The sequence below is a fragment of the Apis laboriosa genome, unplaced genomic scaffold (assembly GCF_014066325.1).
Source record: "Apis laboriosa isolate Shangri-la unplaced genomic scaffold, ASM1406632v1 scaffold70_cov154, whole genome shotgun sequence".
In the NCBI taxonomy this organism is placed as follows: domain Eukaryota; kingdom Metazoa; phylum Arthropoda; class Insecta; order Hymenoptera; family Apidae; genus Apis; species Apis laboriosa.
The window spans coordinates 1,220,690-1,243,477 of NW_025224195.1; the positions used below are offsets into that span (position 1 = coordinate 1,220,690).

General features: G+C 28.3%; 5 protein-coding genes across 8 annotated transcripts; 3 read left to right on the top strand and 2 right to left on the bottom strand.

Annotated features, from left to right (window-relative positions):
- The first annotated feature begins 793 nt into the window (after nt 1–793).
- Nucleotides 794–4,016, top strand: LOC122719144 (BTB/POZ domain-containing protein 1-like). Of its 2 annotated transcripts, XM_043944738.1 has the most exons (7): nt 794–885; nt 974–1,409; nt 1,602–2,288; nt 2,416–2,575; nt 2,658–2,815; nt 2,897–3,131; nt 3,202–4,014. In XM_043944738.1, exons 2-7 carry the CDS (start codon nt 1,093–1,095, stop codon nt 3,361–3,363), a joined length of 1,719 nt encoding a protein of 572 aa, XP_043800673.1. In that variant the 5' UTR covers nt 794–885; nt 974–1,092; the 3' UTR covers nt 3,364–4,014. The 2 variants fall into 2 exon arrangements, with proteins under 2 accessions (XP_043800673.1, XP_043800674.1); XM_043944739.1 differs by having other exon boundaries at nt 856–1,409; nt 1,605–2,288; nt 3,202–4,016.
- An 829-nt stretch (nt 4,017–4,845) lies between these two features.
- LOC122719133 (extensin-like) lies at nt 4,846–13,223 on the top strand. 3 transcript variants are annotated; one of them, XM_043944717.1, is made up of 17 exons: nt 4,846–5,073; nt 5,215–5,346; nt 5,415–5,547; nt 5,667–5,780; nt 5,865–5,986; nt 6,059–6,255; nt 6,339–6,487; nt 6,564–6,629; nt 6,703–6,860; nt 6,950–7,113; nt 7,177–7,894; nt 7,968–8,192; nt 8,273–8,325; nt 9,555–9,658; nt 11,192–11,236; nt 11,331–11,546; nt 11,917–13,223. In XM_043944717.1, the coding sequence occupies exons 2-17, from the start codon at nt 5,305–5,307 to the stop codon at nt 12,183–12,185; spliced, it is 2,775 nt and encodes a 924-aa protein (XP_043800652.1). In that variant the 5' UTR covers nt 4,846–5,073; nt 5,215–5,304; the 3' UTR covers nt 12,186–13,223. The 3 variants fall into 3 exon arrangements, with proteins under 3 accessions (XP_043800652.1, XP_043800653.1, XP_043800651.1); XM_043944716.1 differs by having other exon boundaries at nt 4,847–5,073; nt 6,950–7,894; XM_043944718.1 differs by lacking the exon at nt 6,564–6,629 and having other exon boundaries at nt 6,950–7,894.
- Nucleotides 13,224–14,395: 1,172 nt separating this feature from the next.
- Nucleotides 14,396–17,712, top strand: LOC122719161. Its single transcript, XM_043944760.1, has 5 exons — nt 14,396–14,562; nt 15,046–15,332; nt 15,936–16,135; nt 16,233–16,482; nt 16,618–17,712. Exons 1-5 carry the CDS (start codon nt 14,431–14,433, stop codon nt 17,192–17,194), a joined length of 1,446 nt encoding a protein of 481 aa, XP_043800695.1. The 5' UTR covers nt 14,396–14,430; the 3' UTR covers nt 17,195–17,712.
- Nucleotides 17,713–18,570: 858 nt separating this feature from the next.
- Nucleotides 18,571–20,888, bottom strand: LOC122719163. Its single transcript, XM_043944761.1, has 5 exons — nt 20,861–20,888; nt 19,718–19,818; nt 19,448–19,597; nt 19,328–19,376; nt 18,571–19,247 (listed from the first exon to the last, which is right to left on the bottom strand). The coding sequence occupies exons 1-5, from the start codon at nt 20,886–20,888 to the stop codon at nt 19,081–19,083; spliced, it is 495 nt and encodes a 164-aa protein (XP_043800696.1). The 3' UTR covers nt 18,571–19,080.
- Nucleotides 20,638–22,090, bottom strand: LOC122719174. Its single transcript, XM_043944777.1, has 2 exons — nt 21,563–22,090; nt 20,638–21,337 (listed from the first exon to the last, which is right to left on the bottom strand). Exons 1-2 carry the CDS (start codon nt 21,650–21,652, stop codon nt 21,116–21,118), a joined length of 312 nt encoding a protein of 103 aa, XP_043800712.1. The 5' UTR covers nt 21,653–22,090; the 3' UTR covers nt 20,638–21,115.
- Nucleotides 22,091–22,788: the final 698 nt, after the last annotated feature.

A 22,788-nucleotide genomic window follows, 5' to 3' on the forward strand; every position in this document is an offset into this window, starting at 1 on the left:
AATATATGTTCTAATATATATTCTAATGATTGTTTCGATGTAAGACATCAGTCGATGATAGGATTTAAACAAATGATTTTTACAAACCTATAAAAGAATAATGTCAGAAAATTTGTCCAGTATGATAAATTGAAAAGTGATCAAAAACTACATAAATAGTGATCATTAATATATCATGAATCGAATATAAGAAGATTTTCTTACGAGAAGTTTTTTTACGAATAAATGTTTTTTACGTAATATGTGCATTCTAGAATATTTGCAAAATGAACAAGGATATATGAGAGAATTTTGAATAACATGCAAAAAACAATAATAATCATTCTTAGAAAACGAAACGATCTTTTTACGTTTGTTAATTTTACATTATAAATTATCTATATTTTTTTAAACAATTGATATATCATTTTGGTTAATACAAAGTCCTACAAAATGAAAAGATTGTTCTACCTTATTTGTGGATGCAAATGCTGAATGGTATTCAAAGTTTATCCTATTGTATTCCATTTATAAAATGATCGTTATCTAATAATTTTTTAACCGAAAATTAATTTAAATTTAGCGCGCATTGATAACTACCATTTAATTAAGTTAAAAAAATCCAATATGGTGTTTGTAATTCATGAAAAAACATATAATTTTAAATATAATATTTTTAAATTTCAATAATGTTATTTTTGAATTTTATAGAATATAAAAACATAATATTAAAAATTTTTAGTATCTTAAATTAAAATTTAATCAAATTTTGTGATACAGAATCATTATGTATTAATATTGTATTTTATTTCTTGTCTATGGTAATAACTACAATATATATACTCTATGGCAAGAACAATTAATTTCAGAAAACATTTTGAGTGCCATTTACGAAAATACACGCATGTAGGTATTTCGGGTGGCACCTGCTGCTAAAACAGGTGAAAAGATTCCTTTTAAAATGAAATTTATATTTTTCATCAATTTATTTTAGTTTTACTACGTTGAATTGTTTAATATTCGTACGTGCGGAATATTAAATGAACTCAACAAAACGAATAAAGTAATGCAAGCAATCGTGCCGTTTTTGTTGACACGATTTGCAATAATTTAATGAAAAAGAGCAATACGTCAAAAAATATTATATTTGATTGTGTAAAAATGTCTTCGGAAGCTTCCTTGAGTGATGTGCCAACTGTTGTGTCGAGACTGCATAATTTACGCTTAGGTCAAGAAGACGGTGATGAACCGCAACAAAATGTGAATTTTACTATATCTGGAGATTCGTCTTCAGAACCTGTACGAAATATTCAACCCATTAGCAATGTTATTCTTTCACGTGCCAGACGTGCGCTTAATTTTGTTTGCGATGAAGATCAACCAACTTCATCAACAGCAAGAGGAGAATCTTCACCTTTAAATGGTGATAAGTAAGTATTTAAATTGTATATTAATATTATTAATAATTGTTATTATTGTTTTAATAACTGTTTATTAATTGTATTTAGTTTATTAATTGTAAAAAAAATAGTAAGTTTTTGATTATAATTACAATTAAAATATATGTTTATGTATATATTATTTTTATTATTCTATTGATATATTTTTAATAAATTTTTTAGTAGGCCTCCAACAAATGTAGCAAATACATTACATTTGGAAGGAAGATCTCAAGATACTGTTGCTTTGGAAAATACATCTACAAATGGTCAAGCAACAGTAGCTTATAATTGGCAAGGTACAAAGGCAACAATGCGTGAAAGAATTGTTTTTCTTTTCAATAATGAAATATTATCAGATGTGAGCTTTATAGTAGGAAGAGGATCACAAAAGCAGCGTATACCAGCTCATAAACTAGTCTTATCTTCTGGAAGTGCAGTTTTTGATGCAATGTTTAATGGAACACTTGCTACAGCTTCTTCAGAAATAGAAGTACCTGATGTAGAACCTGCTGCTTTTTTGGCAGTACTCCTTTTTTTATATACAGATGAAATACAAATAGATCCGGAAACTGTAATGACAACATTATATACAGCTAAAAAATATGCAGTGTCTGCTTTAGAAAAGCATTGTGTAGATTATTTAAAAAATAATTTAACCAGTGATAATGCATTTCTTCTTTTAACACAAGCTCGTCTTTTTGATGAGCCACAATTGGCTGCAGTATGTTTGGATACTATAGACAGATTTACTACAGAAGCTTTGAATGCTGATGGATTCACAGATATTGATATTGATACATTGAAAATTGTTTTGGAAAGAGACACTCTTCGTGTTAGAGAATCTAAAATATTTCAAGCAGTTTTAAGGTATATAAATATAATATTTTAATATGATATTACTTTTCATGTAATATATGAATATATATGAAAAAATATATAAAAAATATATAATATTTAATTTATATATGTGTAATTCATTTTTCATTTTAAATAGATGGTCAGAAGCAGAATGTATAAGACACCGTTTACCAGTTACTCCAGAAAACCAACGTTTTGTCTTGGGTAATGCTTTTTCATTGATTCGTTTTCCTTTGATGTCAAAGGAAGAATTTACAGCTGGCCCAGCACAATCTGGACTTCTTAATTATTCAGAGGTTTTAAAATTAATTCTATTATTCAATATATATCTTATATATATATTTATAAAATTATTTATTCAGAAATTATATGTTTTAGGTTCTTTCTTTGTTTTCATACTTTATATTAAATCCAAAACCAGTAGTAGGATTTCAAACAATGCCACGCTGTTGCATGACTGGTAAAGAACAAACTGTATGCAGATTTCAACATACTAAAAGTGGGTGGGGATATAATGGAACAAGTGACCGTATAAGGTGATTGTGAAGATAAAATGTAAAAAGTTCCATGTTTATAATATTTTTATATAATATAATTTTTTATTTTTATTTTATTAGATTTAGTGTTGATCGACGCATATTTCTTATTGGCTATGGAGTCTATGGTAGCATACATGGCCCAGCAATATATGAAGTATTAATTGAATTAATACATACTGCTTCTGGAAAAGTGATTGCTACAAATTCAACAAATTTTAGTTGTGATGGTTCAAAATATACTTATCGCTTAATGTTTAAAGAATTAGCGGAAATTCTACCAAATACGATTTATACTGCATCAGCAACTTTTAAGGTTTGTGTTATTATATAATTTTAGTTTATTTATATATTCAATTTTTGTTATTATTTTATACTTGTTTTAGGGTCCTTATTCACATTATGGAAGTAAGGGCTTAAAAACAGCTATGGTAGATAGTGATTCAGGAAATGGGAAAGTTAAATTTGAATTTAGTATTGAAACAGGAGATAATAATGGGACGTCTTCTGATGAAGGGCAAATTCCTGAGCTTATATTTTATACTTAAGAACTCATGTACATAATGATGACATTCCATTTATCAGTTTCATTATCTTTCAAAATTTATTACATTAAATTATATTATATAACATAATGTAAATGTTATATATCAGTTTCTTTGTCAATTATGTATTTTATTAATGCTTAAAAAACTGAGTATGTTTGAAAGAGTTTTAAACTTTGTTTGTATTATAAATGAAAAATAATTTTTTATATCTTGTATCTACTTGAAAGTATTGAAAAGATTTCAAAGGCCTTATTAGGAGAAGAGACTGATTCGTATTACTGATGTAAAATTAAAATTAAAATGAATTACTTATTTTTAATTAGTTATTTTAATAGTCAATTTCTTCAAAAGTAAAACTTAATTTCCTATCAAACCTTAGCATAAATAAGGATTTTAAAAATTTTAAAGACAAATAAATTTTAATAAGGCAAACAAACTTGAAGAAGGTAACCATATATTAAATAACTTACAAATATTAATATTTATGATTAAGGACAATCTATTTTTCTATTTCTTAAAATAATATGTACATGAGTGGTATATTTACATATAATATTTACAAATCTGCGTGAAAAAATAGTGGTCTCATTGTCACTGTTTATAAAAAATTATTCTAATAATTTTCTTCCTGATATATAAAATATTAGAAAGTAAAGTTAAATATTTCAAAATTGTTAATATTCTGCATGAAAAATAATACAATTAAAAGCTTAACAAATATTTTTTAAAAAAATTATTGTAAAATATCTATAAATTTTGGTAGAAAATTATATATTTACATATTATATATTATGTATACATCTATACAATAGCAATATATCGTTATTTTTCTAGAATTATTCAAGTTTAGAAATTATAAACTATAAACATAATATTAAAGGAACTTTTTGTTACAATATTAATGATAAATTTTTCAAATTTGTTTTATGTATTGATTAATTGCGCAAACTAGTCAAATATGATTTATTTATATTTGCACAATAAAGAAAATATGCATGTTGACTTGATATTTTTATTGATTATTAATGATTTATATTTTAATTATAAAATAAAAAGGTGCATATATTATTAGTAAGAAATTAAATAAATGAATTTTAAAAATTTAAGAATTTTTTATATTATTATTTCTTTTTAATATAAGTGTACATATTATTTTAATAAAAATTTTCAAGTATAATTCAATTTTAATTTTCAGAATGTAATTTAAAAATTTTTTAATATAATGTAAAAAAAGATTACTTATTTGTAATTTCAATTATATACGTAATAAAAAATAATTTATTATAAAATTTTTTTAAACGTTGTATAACATAATTAAAATTTTATAGCGATAATTTTATGATATTATGTGTATTATGTATATGTACATATATATGTATAAATAAAACAATATATATAAAAATGAAAATAAATATTGAAATCAAAAAGTGTGAAAAAATCAAAATCATTACTTGTTTCGTTATATAATCTTTTGTTTTTTATATATGTAAAATTAACATGGCATCTTCATCTAATACGCGCAAGTCTGTCACTGTCAGAGCGTCACACACAACGATAGTCTTAAAAAATGGTAGTAAATGATTTATAATACCGATTAATAATTTTTGTGAAATCTTTAAATATTAACCATTTAATACATTATTAATTATTTCGATTGTGTATTTATCGTGATTGAAATTGTAACTTACTATTAATTTATTAAATAATTAGGTACGTATAGAAATAAAGTTCATGTCATTGTCGCTTAATTGGAGATTTATTACTATTAGTTATAACCTAAAATTTATGATATACTGTAGATAGAAAGTAAAGTATTATAATAAAAATATTAATTTCTTTTTCTTGATATAGCGAAAAAATATTCGAATAGTGTTAATCGTATATATGCTTTGACGTTATGAAAAAAAATATATTTGTCAAAGATCTACATATTTCATCTCCATGGCTAAAGGAAAATTGAGAGGTTCAGATTCAAATAATAAGGTATGTTTATGAAATAATTTGATGTTGATGTATATTTATATATTCTTTTAATTCTCTACAAAAAATAGTTAACAGCTTCAAATACAACTTTTAAAAATGGAGAAACATATACATCAGAGTTTGAAATTAATGAAATACCACCTAGTGCCCGTACATTGCTTACAAAGGGTTACATACAAGATGAAATTAATTCCTATTCAGGTATGTTTTCATAATATTTTGTTATTTTCTATAATTCTTTCTTTTATAATTTCTTTTTTAATTTAATATATATTATTTATATAATAATTATTTATATCAGCACATTCCATATCTTTTAGGTGCTACTGTTTCAACACGTGGACGTTTTATGACAGAGCAGGAAAAGTTACGTTGTCCCAATGAACGACCTTTATATCTTTATATACAGGGACATGCGAAACATAATGTGGATTGTATGTTGTTCTTTTTTTTTATATTGTTTTTTTATAAGTATTTTTTGTAAGTATTAAAAAATATTTATTTTAATTTTTTTACAGCTGCTATACAAAAAATTAATGAAATTATTAAAACAGAACATCAAAGTTCTTTAAATAGACCAAGTAGATTTACTAATGCACCACCACCTCTTATGAGTTTACATTCCAGTGTTACATCTGTGGTATGTAATATTTTTGTTTAAAACTATACATACTATAATTTATATTTTTTATTGTATCAATAATTTCTACAGGAAAAAATTTGTGTTGGAATAGAAAATGCTCCAGAAGGATTTGATTTAAGAGGCAGAATCATAGGTGCAGGTGGAGCAAATTTATTATATATTAGGAGTGAAACAGGTGCAAATATAACTTTAAAAGGTAGAGGATCACAATTCATTGATCCCATTTTAGGCACTGAATCTCCAGAACCATTGCATTTGTACATAGAGTAAGATAATATATATATTTTTTTATTAAAAATTTTTATAATACAGTTTATTATAATACAATATTATTATATGTTTTATATAGGCATCCAAAACCAGAAGCATTACAAAATGCAAAACAGTTAGCAATTAATTTAATTCAGACAATGCAATCTGAATTACAATCATATATACAGCAACAGCCACCACCAGTACAATCACAGCAAGTTATAGAACAGTCGCAAATACCACAAAGTATGAATTAATTATATTTCATAAATATTAAATCTAATTATATACTTTCATTTGTTTTGACTTTCATCTTTTATAGCACAATTTCAAACCATGAACATTGGTACTTTGGGACAGCCTAATGTTGTTACTATACAACATCAAGGTAGAGCACATACACTAATAGTTCATGGCTGTTAGAAATTCTGTCTGTAACTGTTGCAAATCATTCTTAACAGATATCATACAACATCCTCAAAGTAATGTAGTAACATTGCCAGCAACCATTCTCACTGCTACAGTAACTGGTGCACCAGGATCTGGAATAACAGTTCCTCCACCTGGAGTACATATACCTCCTCATTCAGGACCATTAGTACCACCACCACAAGCACAGGTAAAATAAACATAATTCAATGATTATTTAATTAAATTAATTTTAATTAAATATAATATTTTTTCTATAATTAAATGTTTTGTATGAAGGAGATACAAACATTTATGCCACCTCCACCTGTTGGTCAAGTGCAATTAATTGGTCCTCCATCGACAGTAAGTCAAGTACAATATCAAATTCATCCAGGACAACCACTACAAATTCAAGGAATTCAACCTGGATCACAATCATCACCGCAACCTGTAGCCCAAATGTATGTTATGAGTCAGCCACCACCACAGAGTCCAGCTCAACAAAACTTTATTACAAGTAGTAGTGCACCAGTTAGTGGTGCAGTTTCTTATGTTTATACACAACCAAATGTACAAAGGCCTTCTACACCACCACAAGGAATAATCGAAGCCGTCAACGTGAATTTACAACAACCACCTCCAGCAACACCAATTAATATAACTCAACAACCACCTCCACCGTTATTGCATCTTCATTTTCCTCCGCCAAACTTTCCTCCGAATCAACCACCACCTCCAGTACCACAAACTTATCAAATACAATATCAGCAAGTGCAGGCACCTGCATCACAATCTCAAACACAGTTTGTGTTACAACCTGGAGAGCACATTGTTCCACCACAGTTACAACAAAATCATGAACAGTCTCAAGCTGTGGCTCAGCATATGTTACCTCCACAATTTGAAGGTCATGCTCCTCAATTTCATTTACAAGTACCTCCTCCGTCTACACAAACTTTTTTAGTCCCTAATGCTCAATCGCCTCAACATCCTCAACAACATCCTCTTCCTCCTGGAGGTGAAGTTCAACATCAACAAGAAGGACCAGTGGATCAAGGATCACAACCTCAACCAGTACCACCTCCACAAATTGTACCACCACCTACTGCTCAAATACCAAGTTCTATGAACGTTCTTACCAGTATTCCGCCGCCGACGCAAGCACCTCCTTCACAGAATGCTCCATGGTTATATCAGGCACAACAACCGCAACAGATGTTGCAATCTCAGGGTCAACTGCAGGTGACATGAAAATTCTTATGTATTTTTTAATAAAATTGAAATATAATTTGATAGTAACATAAAAATATTACAGGTTCAGATGCCACCTGCAAATATACCTTTACATAATGTACCTCCACCGCAAGTTCAAGCGCAGATACAATATGCTCAGCATATGCAATATCAGAATGGTCATATGCCTCCACAAGTACATTATACAATTCAATCACCACCTCAACAATTTGAGCAAAAGCCTGATTCTCCTGAACAAAAATCTCATGGTGTAAAAAGAAGATTTTCAGATGTTGAAACAAATCCGGTTAGCTTTTAAAATATATTTTTTATATTTGCTATTATATATAAAATATAAATTTAAATAAATTCTTTTATGAATAATAGGAATCATCACCTTATCAGTGTGGTCCTCTGCCTGCTCAACGTCATGGAACAGGGTAAGTAAAATCATTGTTTATTTCTATTAATATAGTTTTTCTATGTGCATGAAGTAAAATTTTCTTGCAATATGCGAGAAAATTAAAGTTTATTAGGTGAATAAAGCAGGTTTAATGAACCTTGATATTTAAAATATAAAATAAATATATTTATTTATAGTGTCTAATTGATATTAAAACTTAAAAAGAAATATAATGTTAAAATATATATAAGTATACGCGTATATTATACAATTGCTAATGTTTGCAATTGTATGTTATTACTAACTGTGACAGAATCTTTTATTTTATGAAAGCTGCCTAATAATTTTTCTCATTGCTTAGATATGAAAATTATAAATTTTAGTCAATTTATTTTATATTATAGTGAGCTTAAATACGTGCATTTCAATAAAACAAAATTTTTTTCAGAAACCTGCTTTGATCAAGATGTATCAAATTCAATCAAATAAGCAGGAATTTTTTTTAACTGTTCCTTATTCATCAATTTATTATTATTAAAAAAGAAAAGAAAAAAAAATATTTAATGTTATGAAGTAAGGAACATCAATTTCAATTCTTGCAAGTTATAATGTGGTAATTAAAATTTTACATATTCACAGTCAAACTATTTTGAAATACCTGTTTTATTTATATAGAAAAGTATAAAATTAAAGTAATAAGAATTAATTATAATGAAATTAAAGTAATATGTTTGAATAATCAGAATGTTTAAAGTAATGTAAAGAATGTTTAAAATAAATGATTGTGAATATATAAATAATTTTTTCACAGAATATTATATTGAAAAAAAATATTTATATATTTATACATTTCATTAGATAAGTTTTTTTTTTTATAAAAAGAATTAAATTTTTTTATTATCATTATGTGTATAATTATTAAAAATTGTACGTCATTATTTTCGTTATTAGTGGCTATTATTAATTTTAATCAAAATAAAATAAAATTAGAAAATATAATTATATATTATATATATTATACATAAAATATAATTGGATTTAATTATAATATTATGATATTCTGTATTATTACGTTATAACTAAATTATTATAAGTTCTTTTTATACAAAAGTTTGGTAATATTGGTGACCTGGAGATACTAGATGCTTTTAACATTTCAGAAATATCCATGGCTGAGCATCAGGTGATATTTGCTTAAGTTTTGAAATGTTTACTTTACAATCATTGATTTTGAATTAATAATTTGAAACTGAATTGTTTAAGCAGAGAAGGTGATCGACAGCAGCAAGTCTTACATGGTCCATCATCAACAGCTGCGGGTCTACCTCATGGAGATCGAAACAAGCTGCTAATGCCACCTCCACATCCAGGTCTGTAACTAAGAGTATTTATGATGAAAGAGTGCTGGATACCTTTTGAAAATTAATACAAATATAATGTATATTAATAAATATAAAAATTAATTAAACAATTATTTCTTTTATGTAATGGAAAAGATATTTATTTTTAATTTAAAATATGCTATTTATAATATATTTATTTATTAATTCGATACTATATATATATTTTTATTTCAGATGGGTATCTAGCATTGTTTCTCAATACTCTTAGCTTGTAGTACATTATTTATTGTAAATATATTTTTTACTAAACAATATAAATTTCTCTTTATTCTTAATCCATGTCTTATTGTTAGCAACTAGCTTCTTCATATACTCATTCAAACACTTTGCAGATAGACGTCCAGAATTATCCACAACGTTTACGTGATATCACAGCTAGATTGTTTTCCATTTGTCTTTATTTGTTATTATTTAGAATTAACAAGACTTTCGCTATATTGTATTACATAATTAAAATAGTTAACTTAAGTATCCTAATTTTAATGCTTCTTCATATGTTTTTATTATTGAATTAAAGTATATTTTTGTATTTTCAGATCTCTGTAATAATGTGATTTTATATTTCAGTGATTACTTTTAATGAATATTAACTATAATTATTACCGTTCGTATTCTATTGAAATGCGTTCTATGTTATGTTTAATATTAATATTTTAAGTTTAATAAAATGAAATGTCAAAAATATGTATCTTGGAATCAGATCTCTGAAGCTGAGCATATGAATACATGGAGTAGCAGTATAATATCATATTGACATTAATGATTCATAATTTATGAATTATTTAATGTAGTTTCTTCTATATTATATAATATATAAAATTATATAAAATTTACAGAATCAAAACAATCCAATGAAATCAAAACATTTTGGGATTTGCTAAATAATTATATATGATTAATTTTATTATTTATTTTGCAGTGAATCCAGTAATATTCTAAATGACAAGAAATTGGAGTTTGAATAATAAATAAAAATCAATTTTTAATAACATTTTATTTTACAGATTAAACAAATATTAACTGAAGAGGTGTTATATTAATCGTGATATGATAGCTGATTTAATGAATATGTATTTATTACATGTTTTCAGATGCATTTAGCGTTATAACTGTTATTTTTTTCTTTTTAATAAGAGACGGTCAATGACGTGAAATATTGTTGTTATTTTATAACTTTATAACATATTTAAAAAATTACTATGTTGTATTGATTAAAACATAAAACAATGTCATTAGAAGATTATAATAATATTTTGAATAACACAAATAATATTTTAATTTAAATATTTAAAAATATTTATAAGTTTCATATATAAAAAAAATTTAAATAATTTTATTTCTATTTTGTTTATTGATTTTTTTTAATTTGACGAATTAATAATTATGCTACAATATTTCATTACGTTATTTGCCATATTTAATTTTATAATACATTTTACATATAGTTGTTTTATACAATTTTATGTACTTTATTTCATTTCATGAATTTTCATCATTTAGGTGAAAAACGCAACTTGGATCAAAAAAGTGCTGCCATGAATACAGGTATATTAAAAATTTGTTCTGATGCAGTTGTTTTTATGTTTTCTTATAAATTGGGAAACAGATTACATTATGTGTATATTTATTTGTGTAATAGGAAATGAGCAGAATCCAATGGGAGATTCAGTAAACATACATCCTGGAAGTGGGCCACCTTTACCCCCTTCACTTTTACCACAAGCACCTTGGCAAACACATCACGTTAGAGTTCCATGGGGTAGACCACCACCAATGCCAAGGGATGGAGAGCATCAAGGAATGTGTCCTTCATTACCTCCAACAAATATGCCACCACCACAAATTAGACCTAGAGGTATTCATAATGATAATTGTATATAATTATATTATATATATATTTATAAAATTCATATAATTAACTTAATTTAATTTTAATATAAATAATATAATATAGAATATAAGATTATTTCTAATAAATATTTAGAAAGATTTTTAATATATATTATTTGAAAAAAAATAAAGAATTTTCAAATATATAAATATTTCAAAATATTTGTTAAAATATTTTGTCGAAATTATATATTATTTAATGTAATTATATATTTTCCAATCTTTAAGTAGTTTTTTATTAATTTGCAATTTTGTTCAAACTTTGGATTTTTATAATTTAATTGTAAATATGAATATGAATATAATATAATGAATTTTTATATTGAATTATTTAGGGCACGTTGAAGGTAATCGTTCACCTGTACAAAATGCGATATTGGAACATCCGTTGAATATCGAATATAATCAAATGCCACCATATACGACAAAACCTCCTCCTTATAATTCACACCCATTGATGCAATCCATTTGCAATCCACCGCCACCACCACCGCCGCATCATCAGCAGCGACCGCAGCATCCACCTCAAACAGTACAGCATTATCAGGTGCCAATTTCTCAAACATATCAACCACCAACTTCTTGTCCACCATGGATGAATTAAATGATATGATATAATGAAACTGAAGTTCTTACGTTAGTACCTTAAAGATGGCTGATGCAGTCCGTCCGATTTTACACCATTCAACTAATCCATTTATTGCGAATGTTAAATTCTAAAGAACATAAGGAAATGGATGGTATTGCATTATGTTATCTTCATTGAATTGTTCCTTGTGATACAATTAATTATAATTTAACTATTTGTTGCAAATGTGTCGCTGCGAAGATGCTGTTTTGTAAAAATTGTGTATATGTTACGAATTATTTATAATGAACGTCTCAAAGATAGCGAATAATAATAAATTTATAAATGCTGTGTTATGAGTGAGTAACGCGCGTAAGATACGTAAGATAAAATTTTTGGTAATACATAATTACATAATGCAAAAAATCACGATTTGCGAAAAAGAATATATATCAGGTGCGATGCTGGTGCATATACGAAAAATGATTCTAATTAGTTCCAAGAAATGCTTTTAGTATTCACGCACATATAATCATATGAAGATTTAGAAATGTAATATTTTATATCCATAGTATATAATCCTGTCTCAAACTTATCATATAGGCGTCTTTTTTTTTTTTTATCGGCATACTTTATCCGTATTGTATATTCATGTATGAATAGTATACATACGATGTATGCGAGTTTGTATACAAACTGTTTAAATTAAGGTGATTAAATCATCACCTATAATTTTATGAGACGTTAATATCAAAATCTCGGATTTTTCCGTGTAAAAAATTGTCGTAATTCTCACTATATATCTGTGAAAAGTGTAAATTAATTAATCGTTGTTATGGTGTAATATTTTTGATTTAATGAATAAGTTACTAGGATTAGTTTTCATAAAGAGATGATTCTTGATACAGTACGATATTTTACTGTTATGATGAAAAAAACGAGTTAAACTCGAATCTGTTGAATTTTGACTGATGTATGGAATCTTTCTCTTTGAATTAAGTTATTATTTTTATGGTTTAGTTATAGAAATATATTTTCCGATGGAATAATTTTTTGAATAAATTAATTTAACTTCGATGATATCTCGGGCATTAATTTAATTCAATCATCAATTTTATCGTAATGTCAATGATATCTTTAACATTTTTCTCTGCTTTATACAAGATATTAATATTTATATCGTAGAATGTGTATAATTATTTGTGTATTTATCTGTTTTTATATATCGATAACAATTTAAAATTATTTCAACCATATTAAATCGTTTTTTAAATCTTTAAAAAATTTTGATTAACTTTTACGATGACAAAATATTTTCCAATTATTTCATCATTAATTAAAATTCTGATAATAGAAAATTCTGTTAATTATCGATTTCAAAATTCCTTCTTATTACATTATTTTCCCCATTTTTATTGCGGTTTATGCAATTAATTATAAATTTTTTTTTTCTAAGACTACCAAATCAATATCAGAGAATACTTTAATTATATTTATTTCATAATTAAAAAGTTAACAATTATTCGATATTATATTTTGAAGAAATATAAGCTTCTTTTACGATTATTCATTTATATAGTTTAATAAAAATTAAATTTATTATCATTTTTATTGTCATCTAATTAAAGTTAAACGTTTCGATGTGAAGGATGTCGGCTTAGATTTCCATGCTAAACGAAATTCTGTTTAATACAAATCCAATGAATTTGTACGGTATCGGAATTGTATATCGTTATATAAGAACAGTGTACTAAAGATTATAATAGAATCGAATATCGTAAAATAGCCAATTAACACAGAAAACTCTAAGGGGTTTTATAAGAATAATAGGACGTTACACGTTTATTTAAATTTACGTAAGATTTAATTTCAGAGAGGAAAAATTTCAATATAATTATTTAAGATTTTCGAGAAATTTTAATTGAAAATTTAATTTCAATATTTAATCGAACGAATTAAATATAATATATATTTAATGTATTACAAAACCTTATTAATTGTAAGATATTCATTCACAATGTTCTATGCCATTTTAAAGCGAAGACTATCGTTAGTTATTACTTGTTACTTGTTATTGTATTTTTTACTAGTTTTCGAATCAATAGCATCGATAGAAGAATCGAATTCGATTTCTTCGTAAATTATTAGTGAAAGAGTGTAGCTCACTTCAACGTTCAATTGCCCTTTACCTATAGGAAACTTAACCAATCACTCCGAATGACAAATTGAATTATTTTTAAATCCGGAGAATATTCGACTCGATTTATACGACTTCTTAGCCATGTCTCAGGTTTGTCCGTCTTCGTCTCATCAGTTGGTCGCAGCCGCGATGGCTTTTCGTCGAGCTCGGCGTAAATTTCCGAAAAATTTTGGCCTGTATTGCAACTCGGAAGAAGCAACGAAGTTCGATAAGGTAATGGTTTCATTAACATATTTTATAATTTATTTTCTAAAAAAAAATATTTATTTCATATCAGACGGATTTATAATTAAATTTATAAATTCAAATTTAATTTTGATAGATCAGTAAAAATCTATCGAAGTGTATCTGTTGCATGTAATGTTTTTTGACATTAAGGTTTCTAATTTCGTATTTCTTTCGTTAATAACACGATAATAATATACAGTGATTTTCTTGATTTCAATTTTGCTATAAAATTTCTCCCGAACTTTTTTCATCTAATTATGCAATTGTTTTTATCGAAGTAGTAATTTCTCTATTTATTTTTTTTCAAAAGTGAGACATTTTTTTTCACGGAAATAGATTAAAAAAAAAAAAAAATGATTGACTTTGGAATTGCTTACGTAATAAATAAGTAATAAATACTGTAACTTTTTAAAAGCTTGTTGTCAATAATATCTGCTTATTAAAATTTCCATCGATATGTGTAATCAGACTGAAAGTCTTAGCGGAAATGAGGATTCAAATGATCAAGAGAATTTACTGTTAACGAGGAATTCTTCAAAATCAAGGCCGAATCAAGTAAAAACGTATTGGAACGATGAATGCGGGGAAAATGGCTCGACCAAGGAAAATTTATTCCAAAAGCCAATAATATGCAGTTGTTGTCGTAAACGTAACGAGCAGTGCAATGTTGGAGACACGCTCGACATCGTTCCAAGTAAAGAGCATAACGAAATCACGCAGAAAAACGAATTCTCTAAATTGGAACAAGTGGAAAGGTATGACACATTTTGCACAAGAAAATTGATTATCGTATACACGCGTATTTAATTTAAAAGGATATTGGCAATTGCAACAAGAATTATGGAAAAACATGTTGCAATTATATCGAGAAAATGGAATTTAAATTGAATTTCAGTACTTGGTTATATGAATACGCATTTAGAGAGATATCCTGAAATAAATTACAATGGTTTCATGAATATGTTCATAATTTGGAATAATTAGAGATAAAGGTTTCCTTCGAAATATCGACGTTCAAACTTTAAGCCGTAATAATAGAATTAAATTTATCGTAATTTCATCTCGTGTTCTTTTAAAACGTTTTTTGAAACATTAAAAATTCAACTATAATTCATAAACATTATTAAGTTAAATTAAGTTGAAAATTATTATGATAATATCCACTCGCAAGAATTTAATATTCATTGGTTTAATAATATAATAATAATAATAATAATAATATGAGAGCAAATGTGACTTAAACCTGCAATGCTCTTTTTCTCGTTATTAATCGTTTCCTTTATAAAGGCACGTAAAAACCATTATATAATAATAACGTTATCGATTTATTATTATCATACTTATTTATTTATTTTTAGTTGCGACTCGAAGCCAATGAAAAATCCCGTGACAGAATCTCGAAATTCTAATCATTTTCATGGTGCATTTTCCTATTTGCAAAAACGAAACTCGAAAGAAATCCCATCCAAATTGGATTCTGTTAATCTTCTTTACGATCGAGATCAAAACGAAACGAACAACGTTAAGGCTAATGGTCCGTTCAAAGAAGAGAAACGAAGTGAGTCGATTCCCTTCCTCGATGTTAATTAAAATTATCCTCGTGAATTTTACATCTATCGTTTCTCGCGCACATTTGTTTTTTTTTTTTTTTTTAGATTGCAGCCGGGACGAGCACGATTGTAACGGCGAGGGGAAGGGTTGCAAAGGGTTCCATCGAAATTTGCGATGCACGTTCACACCACAGAAGAACAACCATCCATCGTCATCCAGTATTTCGCACGCTTGCAATTGCGAGAAACACTCGACTCTAAATCTTCTACAGCCTCATCGGGATTGCTGTCGCCAGAATCGTCATTGTTGCCATTCTCACGACCACTGTCATCATCGTTGCGACGAGCACAACAGGTAGGGAGAGATTCATTCCATATTCAAACCTATTCTTTTATAAAATAACACACATTTATTTAGAACGAACGTAAATGAAAATTAGAATGAAAATCTTAATCCTTAACCCGCTTCAATATCTGCTTTCCCGAATAGACATTCCTCGAAAGAAAAACGTCTCGCGTCGGACACCTGCCTCTGTTCCTCAAACAACTCGAATAACTTAAAAAGTTGCAATCGAAATGACCACGCTATTATTCGGGAATCGACTTGCAATAACTGTCATGGAAAAGATTCGGAGAAGGTGTTGATGATGCAGGAGCAGAACGACGAGGAACTGGACGATTCCGTGGCAACGATCAATCACAAGGATTCCTTGTGCATTTTGGTGGAGAAGTACAAGACTAATAAAAAGTGCAGGCACAAGGCGTATTTCAATGGGGGGGTTGAATTCACGGACGAGCGGAAAGATGAATGCGATAAATCATTCAGCTTGGAAACGTGTCAACTCGATGAAAACGGGAAACAAGGAGGGAATAAATATTCGGGCAACGATAATTCTCGTTTTCGGGACAATCGTGCTCCTATTAGGAAACCACCGTGCAGATACGGTGATTGCGGGCAGATGTTCAAGGAAGGGGACACGAATCAATTTAAAAACTTGAAGTCTCGTTTGATAAAAACTGGTAATTATTGTTCAGCGAAAGGTACACCTTGGAGACATACATTTTAAATTCGAGAAAATATCTACATTACTAAGTTTTTGTATTTATATTGTTTTAGTTCACATGTTTATTATATATTCTTTTTTTTCATACGCAATTACCTAGTTATAGATGAATTTATAGCATTTTTTTTATTGACTATTGATTTTTGAGAAAAAGAAAAGAGAGGAAAAAGAAAAAAGACGAAGAAATTCGAGTGGAAGAGGCACAAAAATTATATAATTATATTATTCACGTCTTTATACATAGACGCTTTGTATATGTAAAAAAAAAATTTTTCTTAAAAACTGCTATAAATGTTTTCAGCAAAACGAATTTCCGTTTTAATTCTTATTCTATTATTTTTTTTTTTTTTTTTTTTAAAGAAAAGACGGCGTGCACAGAATAATTCGGATAAAAAAAAAAAAAGAAGAAGTTTAATTTCGAGGTTCGCGCGGCGAAAGCTTATTTTTTAAAGTATATTGCGCTAATAAACTTGATAAACTTATTTTGGAAGTATATTGCTTTAATAAAGTTAATAAACGAGCGCATTTATATCATTTCTAGCTAGAACGGGCGCTAACGTGTACCGCCATCCTCTTGGGCATCATTTGAGCTCCTTTTCCATCTCTTTCTATTCGTCTTTCGTCTCATCGTGCTCCGTTTCATCCTCCGTTTCATCCTCCGTTTCATCCTCCGTTCTCTCTCTCCCCGTCTTCCCTCCCCCCTCCCCTTCCTCCTTTCCCTCTTCTTCCTCCTCTTTCTTACCTTCTTTTTCTTTTTCATCCTCTTCCAGCTCGGACACTATTAACATCTCATCGTGAAACACCATGTTAATAATAATGATGAAAAATTATTATTAATACTTTTCTCATCCTCGGCTAAATCTGGACGATCCGTTTCCAATTCCGATTGCAATTCCGGACTCGTGGTCAACGGTTCCGTGGTCGATTTTTCGGTGATCTCTGATGGCGCTATGTCCTCATCCTCTGTCAAAGATTCTTCCATGAAAATCGGGGAATTTTTGATTTCCGTCTTTGGTTCCATTGGGATTGGACGATATTTAGGTTTAACTGTTTCTATATTTTCTTTTAAATAACAATTTTGAATTATTTATTGGAATATTTCGTTTTTCGAAAAGTTAGCCTTTTATAATAATTGCACCTACCCTCTTCTTCTTCTATTTCTTCCTCCTCCTCTTTTTCGTCATCCGGCAATTCTAATTAAGAAATTATATTATCATTACCTTGTACATAATTAATTGGTTATAATCCTTTTCGTGTGGTCATTTAATTTTAATAATTGAAAATACGTAGCTTTTATGTAGAGTTTTTTTTAAAAATTAACGAGGTAAATAATTGTTTAAATTATTTATCTAAAAATGACGAAGTAAGAAACGAAGCAATCAAATTATTATCAAAAAAAATAAACCGTTAAATACGCGTTAAGATGTAAATTAAAATTTACGTATCAAATATTATAATACTTTTTACTAAACGTGACATCTTCATTTGCTCTTTGAAAGCTACTTGAAATTTCGTACTCATGTACATCATTTCTTCCCGAGTGCCATACTCTTCGGGGATATCTTTGCGCGAGGTTATCTTTTCAAAAATCTTCTGATGCACTTTATCGACAACGGCATCAGCGACCATTGTTGACGTTGTCTCCAATTGTTGCAAATCGTACTTTTGTTTTTTTGCACGATATTTTTTAAAAGCTTTCTATGAAAACAAATCTTATCTTAAGAAAAAAAAAAACGAAAAGGAGAAAAGGGATTAAATCCATTCGATTAATTGTTTACGAGATTAGAGAGATCATTATACAATTAATTTTTAAAACGCAAATTTGCATATTTTTTTTCGAAGATCGTTGAAAAAAATTTTTCTTTCCCATTTTCACGAATTTCTACGATCTAAAGTTGAACGATCGTTAGCGTTACTTGAATAATTGTAGCAGCTTCGTGGGCCTTCTGCATTTCTAATCCAGAATCTTCGTACATCACGTCCATCCAAGCAACCGCTTGGAAAGCCTCCACGGGCTCCAATATACGTTCATCCTTCTTGAGAGGCTCGTCTTCCACTGCGAACATCAACAGTCATCTCAAACTTTCTTTCCAATGAACCTTCCAAAATTTACATCGAATTCAATTACTGTCTTACGAGGGTCGATCTTTTGATTCCTTCTGTTGTAGTATCCTCGATAGGCAAACTAATTAATAACGCGTGATTTAATTAAATGATCGTCATTAACACACGATGTTTAAATAAAGAAGTCATTACTTTCACGTGTCTCGCGGCTTTAGCAATTTCCGTTTGCGTTGCACCAGCCTTCTTCAGAATATTCAGGGTGTTCGCCACTGCTCTTTGCCATTGAATTCTTCCTTGGGCCTCGTTTAAGGACATCCTTTCGTAGTGACCGCGGAACGCAGACTGATCTCAGTGATTTATATTCAACATTTGAGAATTATATACGAGGATTTGTAAGAGATATTTAGATATTTTGTTATACAGAAATATTTTTCTTTTTTTTTTTTAATTTGAAATACCGACTTGTATTATTATGGAAGCTTGCTCTGCTTCTTCGGGTGTTGCTCCTGTTGCTTCTAAAATATTTCGAATCGATATCTTGGATTTCTCTTCGCAAATTGCATCTAAAACGATTAAAACACTTGCAAAGATTATCCTTCTATTTCAAATCGCGTGTAATTCATTATAATCTTAACTTAATACTAATCTTAACTTAATAATAATAATCTTTTGTAACAATTATTATTATATATAGTATAATAATTTGTTAAAATTATAAAAGTATCGTTTCGATAGAAGTATCATTTAAAGTAATGTTTAAAATTCGTTAATTTCTAACAACGATCAAAAATTTCCTTCCAATAATATTTAACAGATTCTTTTTAATATATCCACCATAATTTAATTTTTATTTTTAAGAAATAATATTTCTTTCTAACGAATCTAAAGAATTACGTTACAAACATTTATTTTAATTGAGAGATTAAAAATATATTTAAACCCTCTTCCTGAAAAAAATTCAAAGCCCTTAGAAATTAATTTTACAAAAACGAATAATCATTTAATTTTCCCACCCTAATACACAAGTCCATCGATACTTACATATATATATAAATAATAACGTAACAATGAGGCAGAAATCTACAATTCATGGGAGCGACAAAAGAGAGAAGAGTTTCCTTCGTGGATCGATGGTGGTTGAAAGGGGGGAGAGGGGAATTCTGGACGATTTATCAAGCGATAAATGTTAGCCGACGAATACGGTCGAATACGATTGCTCGTTTCGATCGTAATTCGTTTCTCTTTCCTTTTTTGCGAATCGAATTCGAGAAATTGAGAAATTGAGAAATAATCATATATATATATATATATATATATTATATTAATACGTATAATAGAAAAATAATTTTTGCCAAGATCAATTGCCAACTTATTTCCCGGCTTTCAACTTGCGCACACGCGCCTATTCTCATTAATCATCTCGACTAAAACCACGTTGAAGAATAATTTCCATCGATAACAACTCGTATCGCCTCGTATATCCTCGCTTCTATTTTATAATTTTTCCCCGGCACGAGGTCGGTCGTAAAAGCAGCCCGTTTAAAAATAATAACGCTTGCCAGTTCCTTTTTCTTATTTTTACGATTCATTTACGATCTCCCTTACCCTCGCATATCAATGGCCGCAAATCCATCGCGTCCAGATACGAGCGGAATACTTTCTGAAAAATGTGAAGAGAATTAGGATAGGTGGAAAAAATTTAAATATATATCTATATAAGCGACATGACGACGACAAACGCGCACGCGAGAAAAATAAAATTTACTTGAATCCGTGGAGCGGCGACCGCCACTTGCTCCAAACTGAAACCAGCCCGGTAAAGTATGTTCAGAATTGCCTCGCTTCCGAGTAGAATATTGTTTACGACTTTGACTGCAACTGAGAGGATGGAGCGAATTTAATAACTCGCTCTCTTGAATATTTTTTTTTTTTTTTTAAAAAACAGGGCGAAGCAGAAGAGGAAATTTCTGAAATATTTCTCAAAACGAAGAACGTACTTTTTGTATTCTCGCGCGTGATCAGAAGTGTGTCCACGTATTCGGCGATAAAGGCGAGAATGTTGGTCGGTTGCGAGCGAAGGACCTATGGTTTTAATCATAGAGTGAGAAATTGTAATTCAGTCTCAAAAAATTGGAGATTAAAAATTTGTGGATAGTTAAAATGGATGTTTCGAAAGGTTATCCCTAAGATGTGTTATATATAATTTGAGAAACGATTTTTGTATATAATTTTTTAATTGAATTTTTGAATTATATGCACGCGAAGGCATGTGATAACTTTAACATTTGGCAATAAAATATTACTTACTTCCCGTGAAATGTCGCTACACAATTCTCGTAGTCCTTCCGGTACTTTGTATATGTGTTTAGCTCCGTGTTTTTGAAGTGTCGGGTCCATTTTTTTTTTTTTTTTTTTTTAAATTATTATCCACTAATTAAATTTAGAAACCAGTCTCAAAAAATAGGACTTTCTGTCATTTAAACGTTTAAACGTTTTCTATTTTTTAATCGTTGCCCGTTAAGCAAAATAAAATTTTCTTTTGTTTCGTAAAATACACTGCATTGTGACTGCATTCAATTCGTGCCTCAAATATCTAGGGAAATTTTTATATTAAATTGTTAACTTGGGTTCCAGCTTGGGTTTATTATATTAAATCGAGAAAAACAATTGTGCTCTATCATTTTTCCAGAATTTCTATCAAAAATTGCGAAGTCTTGATTGCATGTTAATTAATTTCTTGAAGCCCATTATCCAATTATTTGATTTAAAATAATAAATTAAACTTTTGAAAAGTAATACAGTATCCCAGTATTTTAAAAATTAATATCTCGACGTCCAATGTTGCATATATGGAATATAATACTTCAATTACTTAATTAAATAAATAATAATAAATAAATAAATATATATATTCCTTTTTGATGATGAAATAAGCCTCAAATGTTAATACATTGCATCAAGAAAACGAAATAATATATTTCTATAACGAATAATTGATGAAAAAAGAATATCTCTAAAAAAAAAATCTTTGATTCTGAAAAGATTAAATTTTCTTTCCTTTTATAATTTCCTTTTAACTAATATCCTTTTTTTTCATGAAAAAAAAAAAAAACATTGAAACATTCTATCTATGTAACAACGTACAAGAATATACAATCATTATGATGATCGTGTATTCAAGCTTATGGCAATCATTATGGTAAACAAACACAATGAACGCAAATCCCTGTATAGATAGTGCACAAGTACACACGTGATGTAATGGAGATAGAGATTTGCGTGGAGAATTACGCAATCGCAATCTGTCTTGCGCAACAAATTTCGTATTATCGTCAAACAATTTCATACAGAATTAATAACTTGGAAATGCTGGAACATTGCGATAAACATCTGTTTCCATATCGTAGATGAATCCTCCGCAATCGGATGTTATATTATCTCTTGCAGAAATGGGATGAAACATCGATAGGGATCCTCTTTAGTTCCCATTCTTCTAAGACGAACGACTGTTTGATATACCATTACACCATACG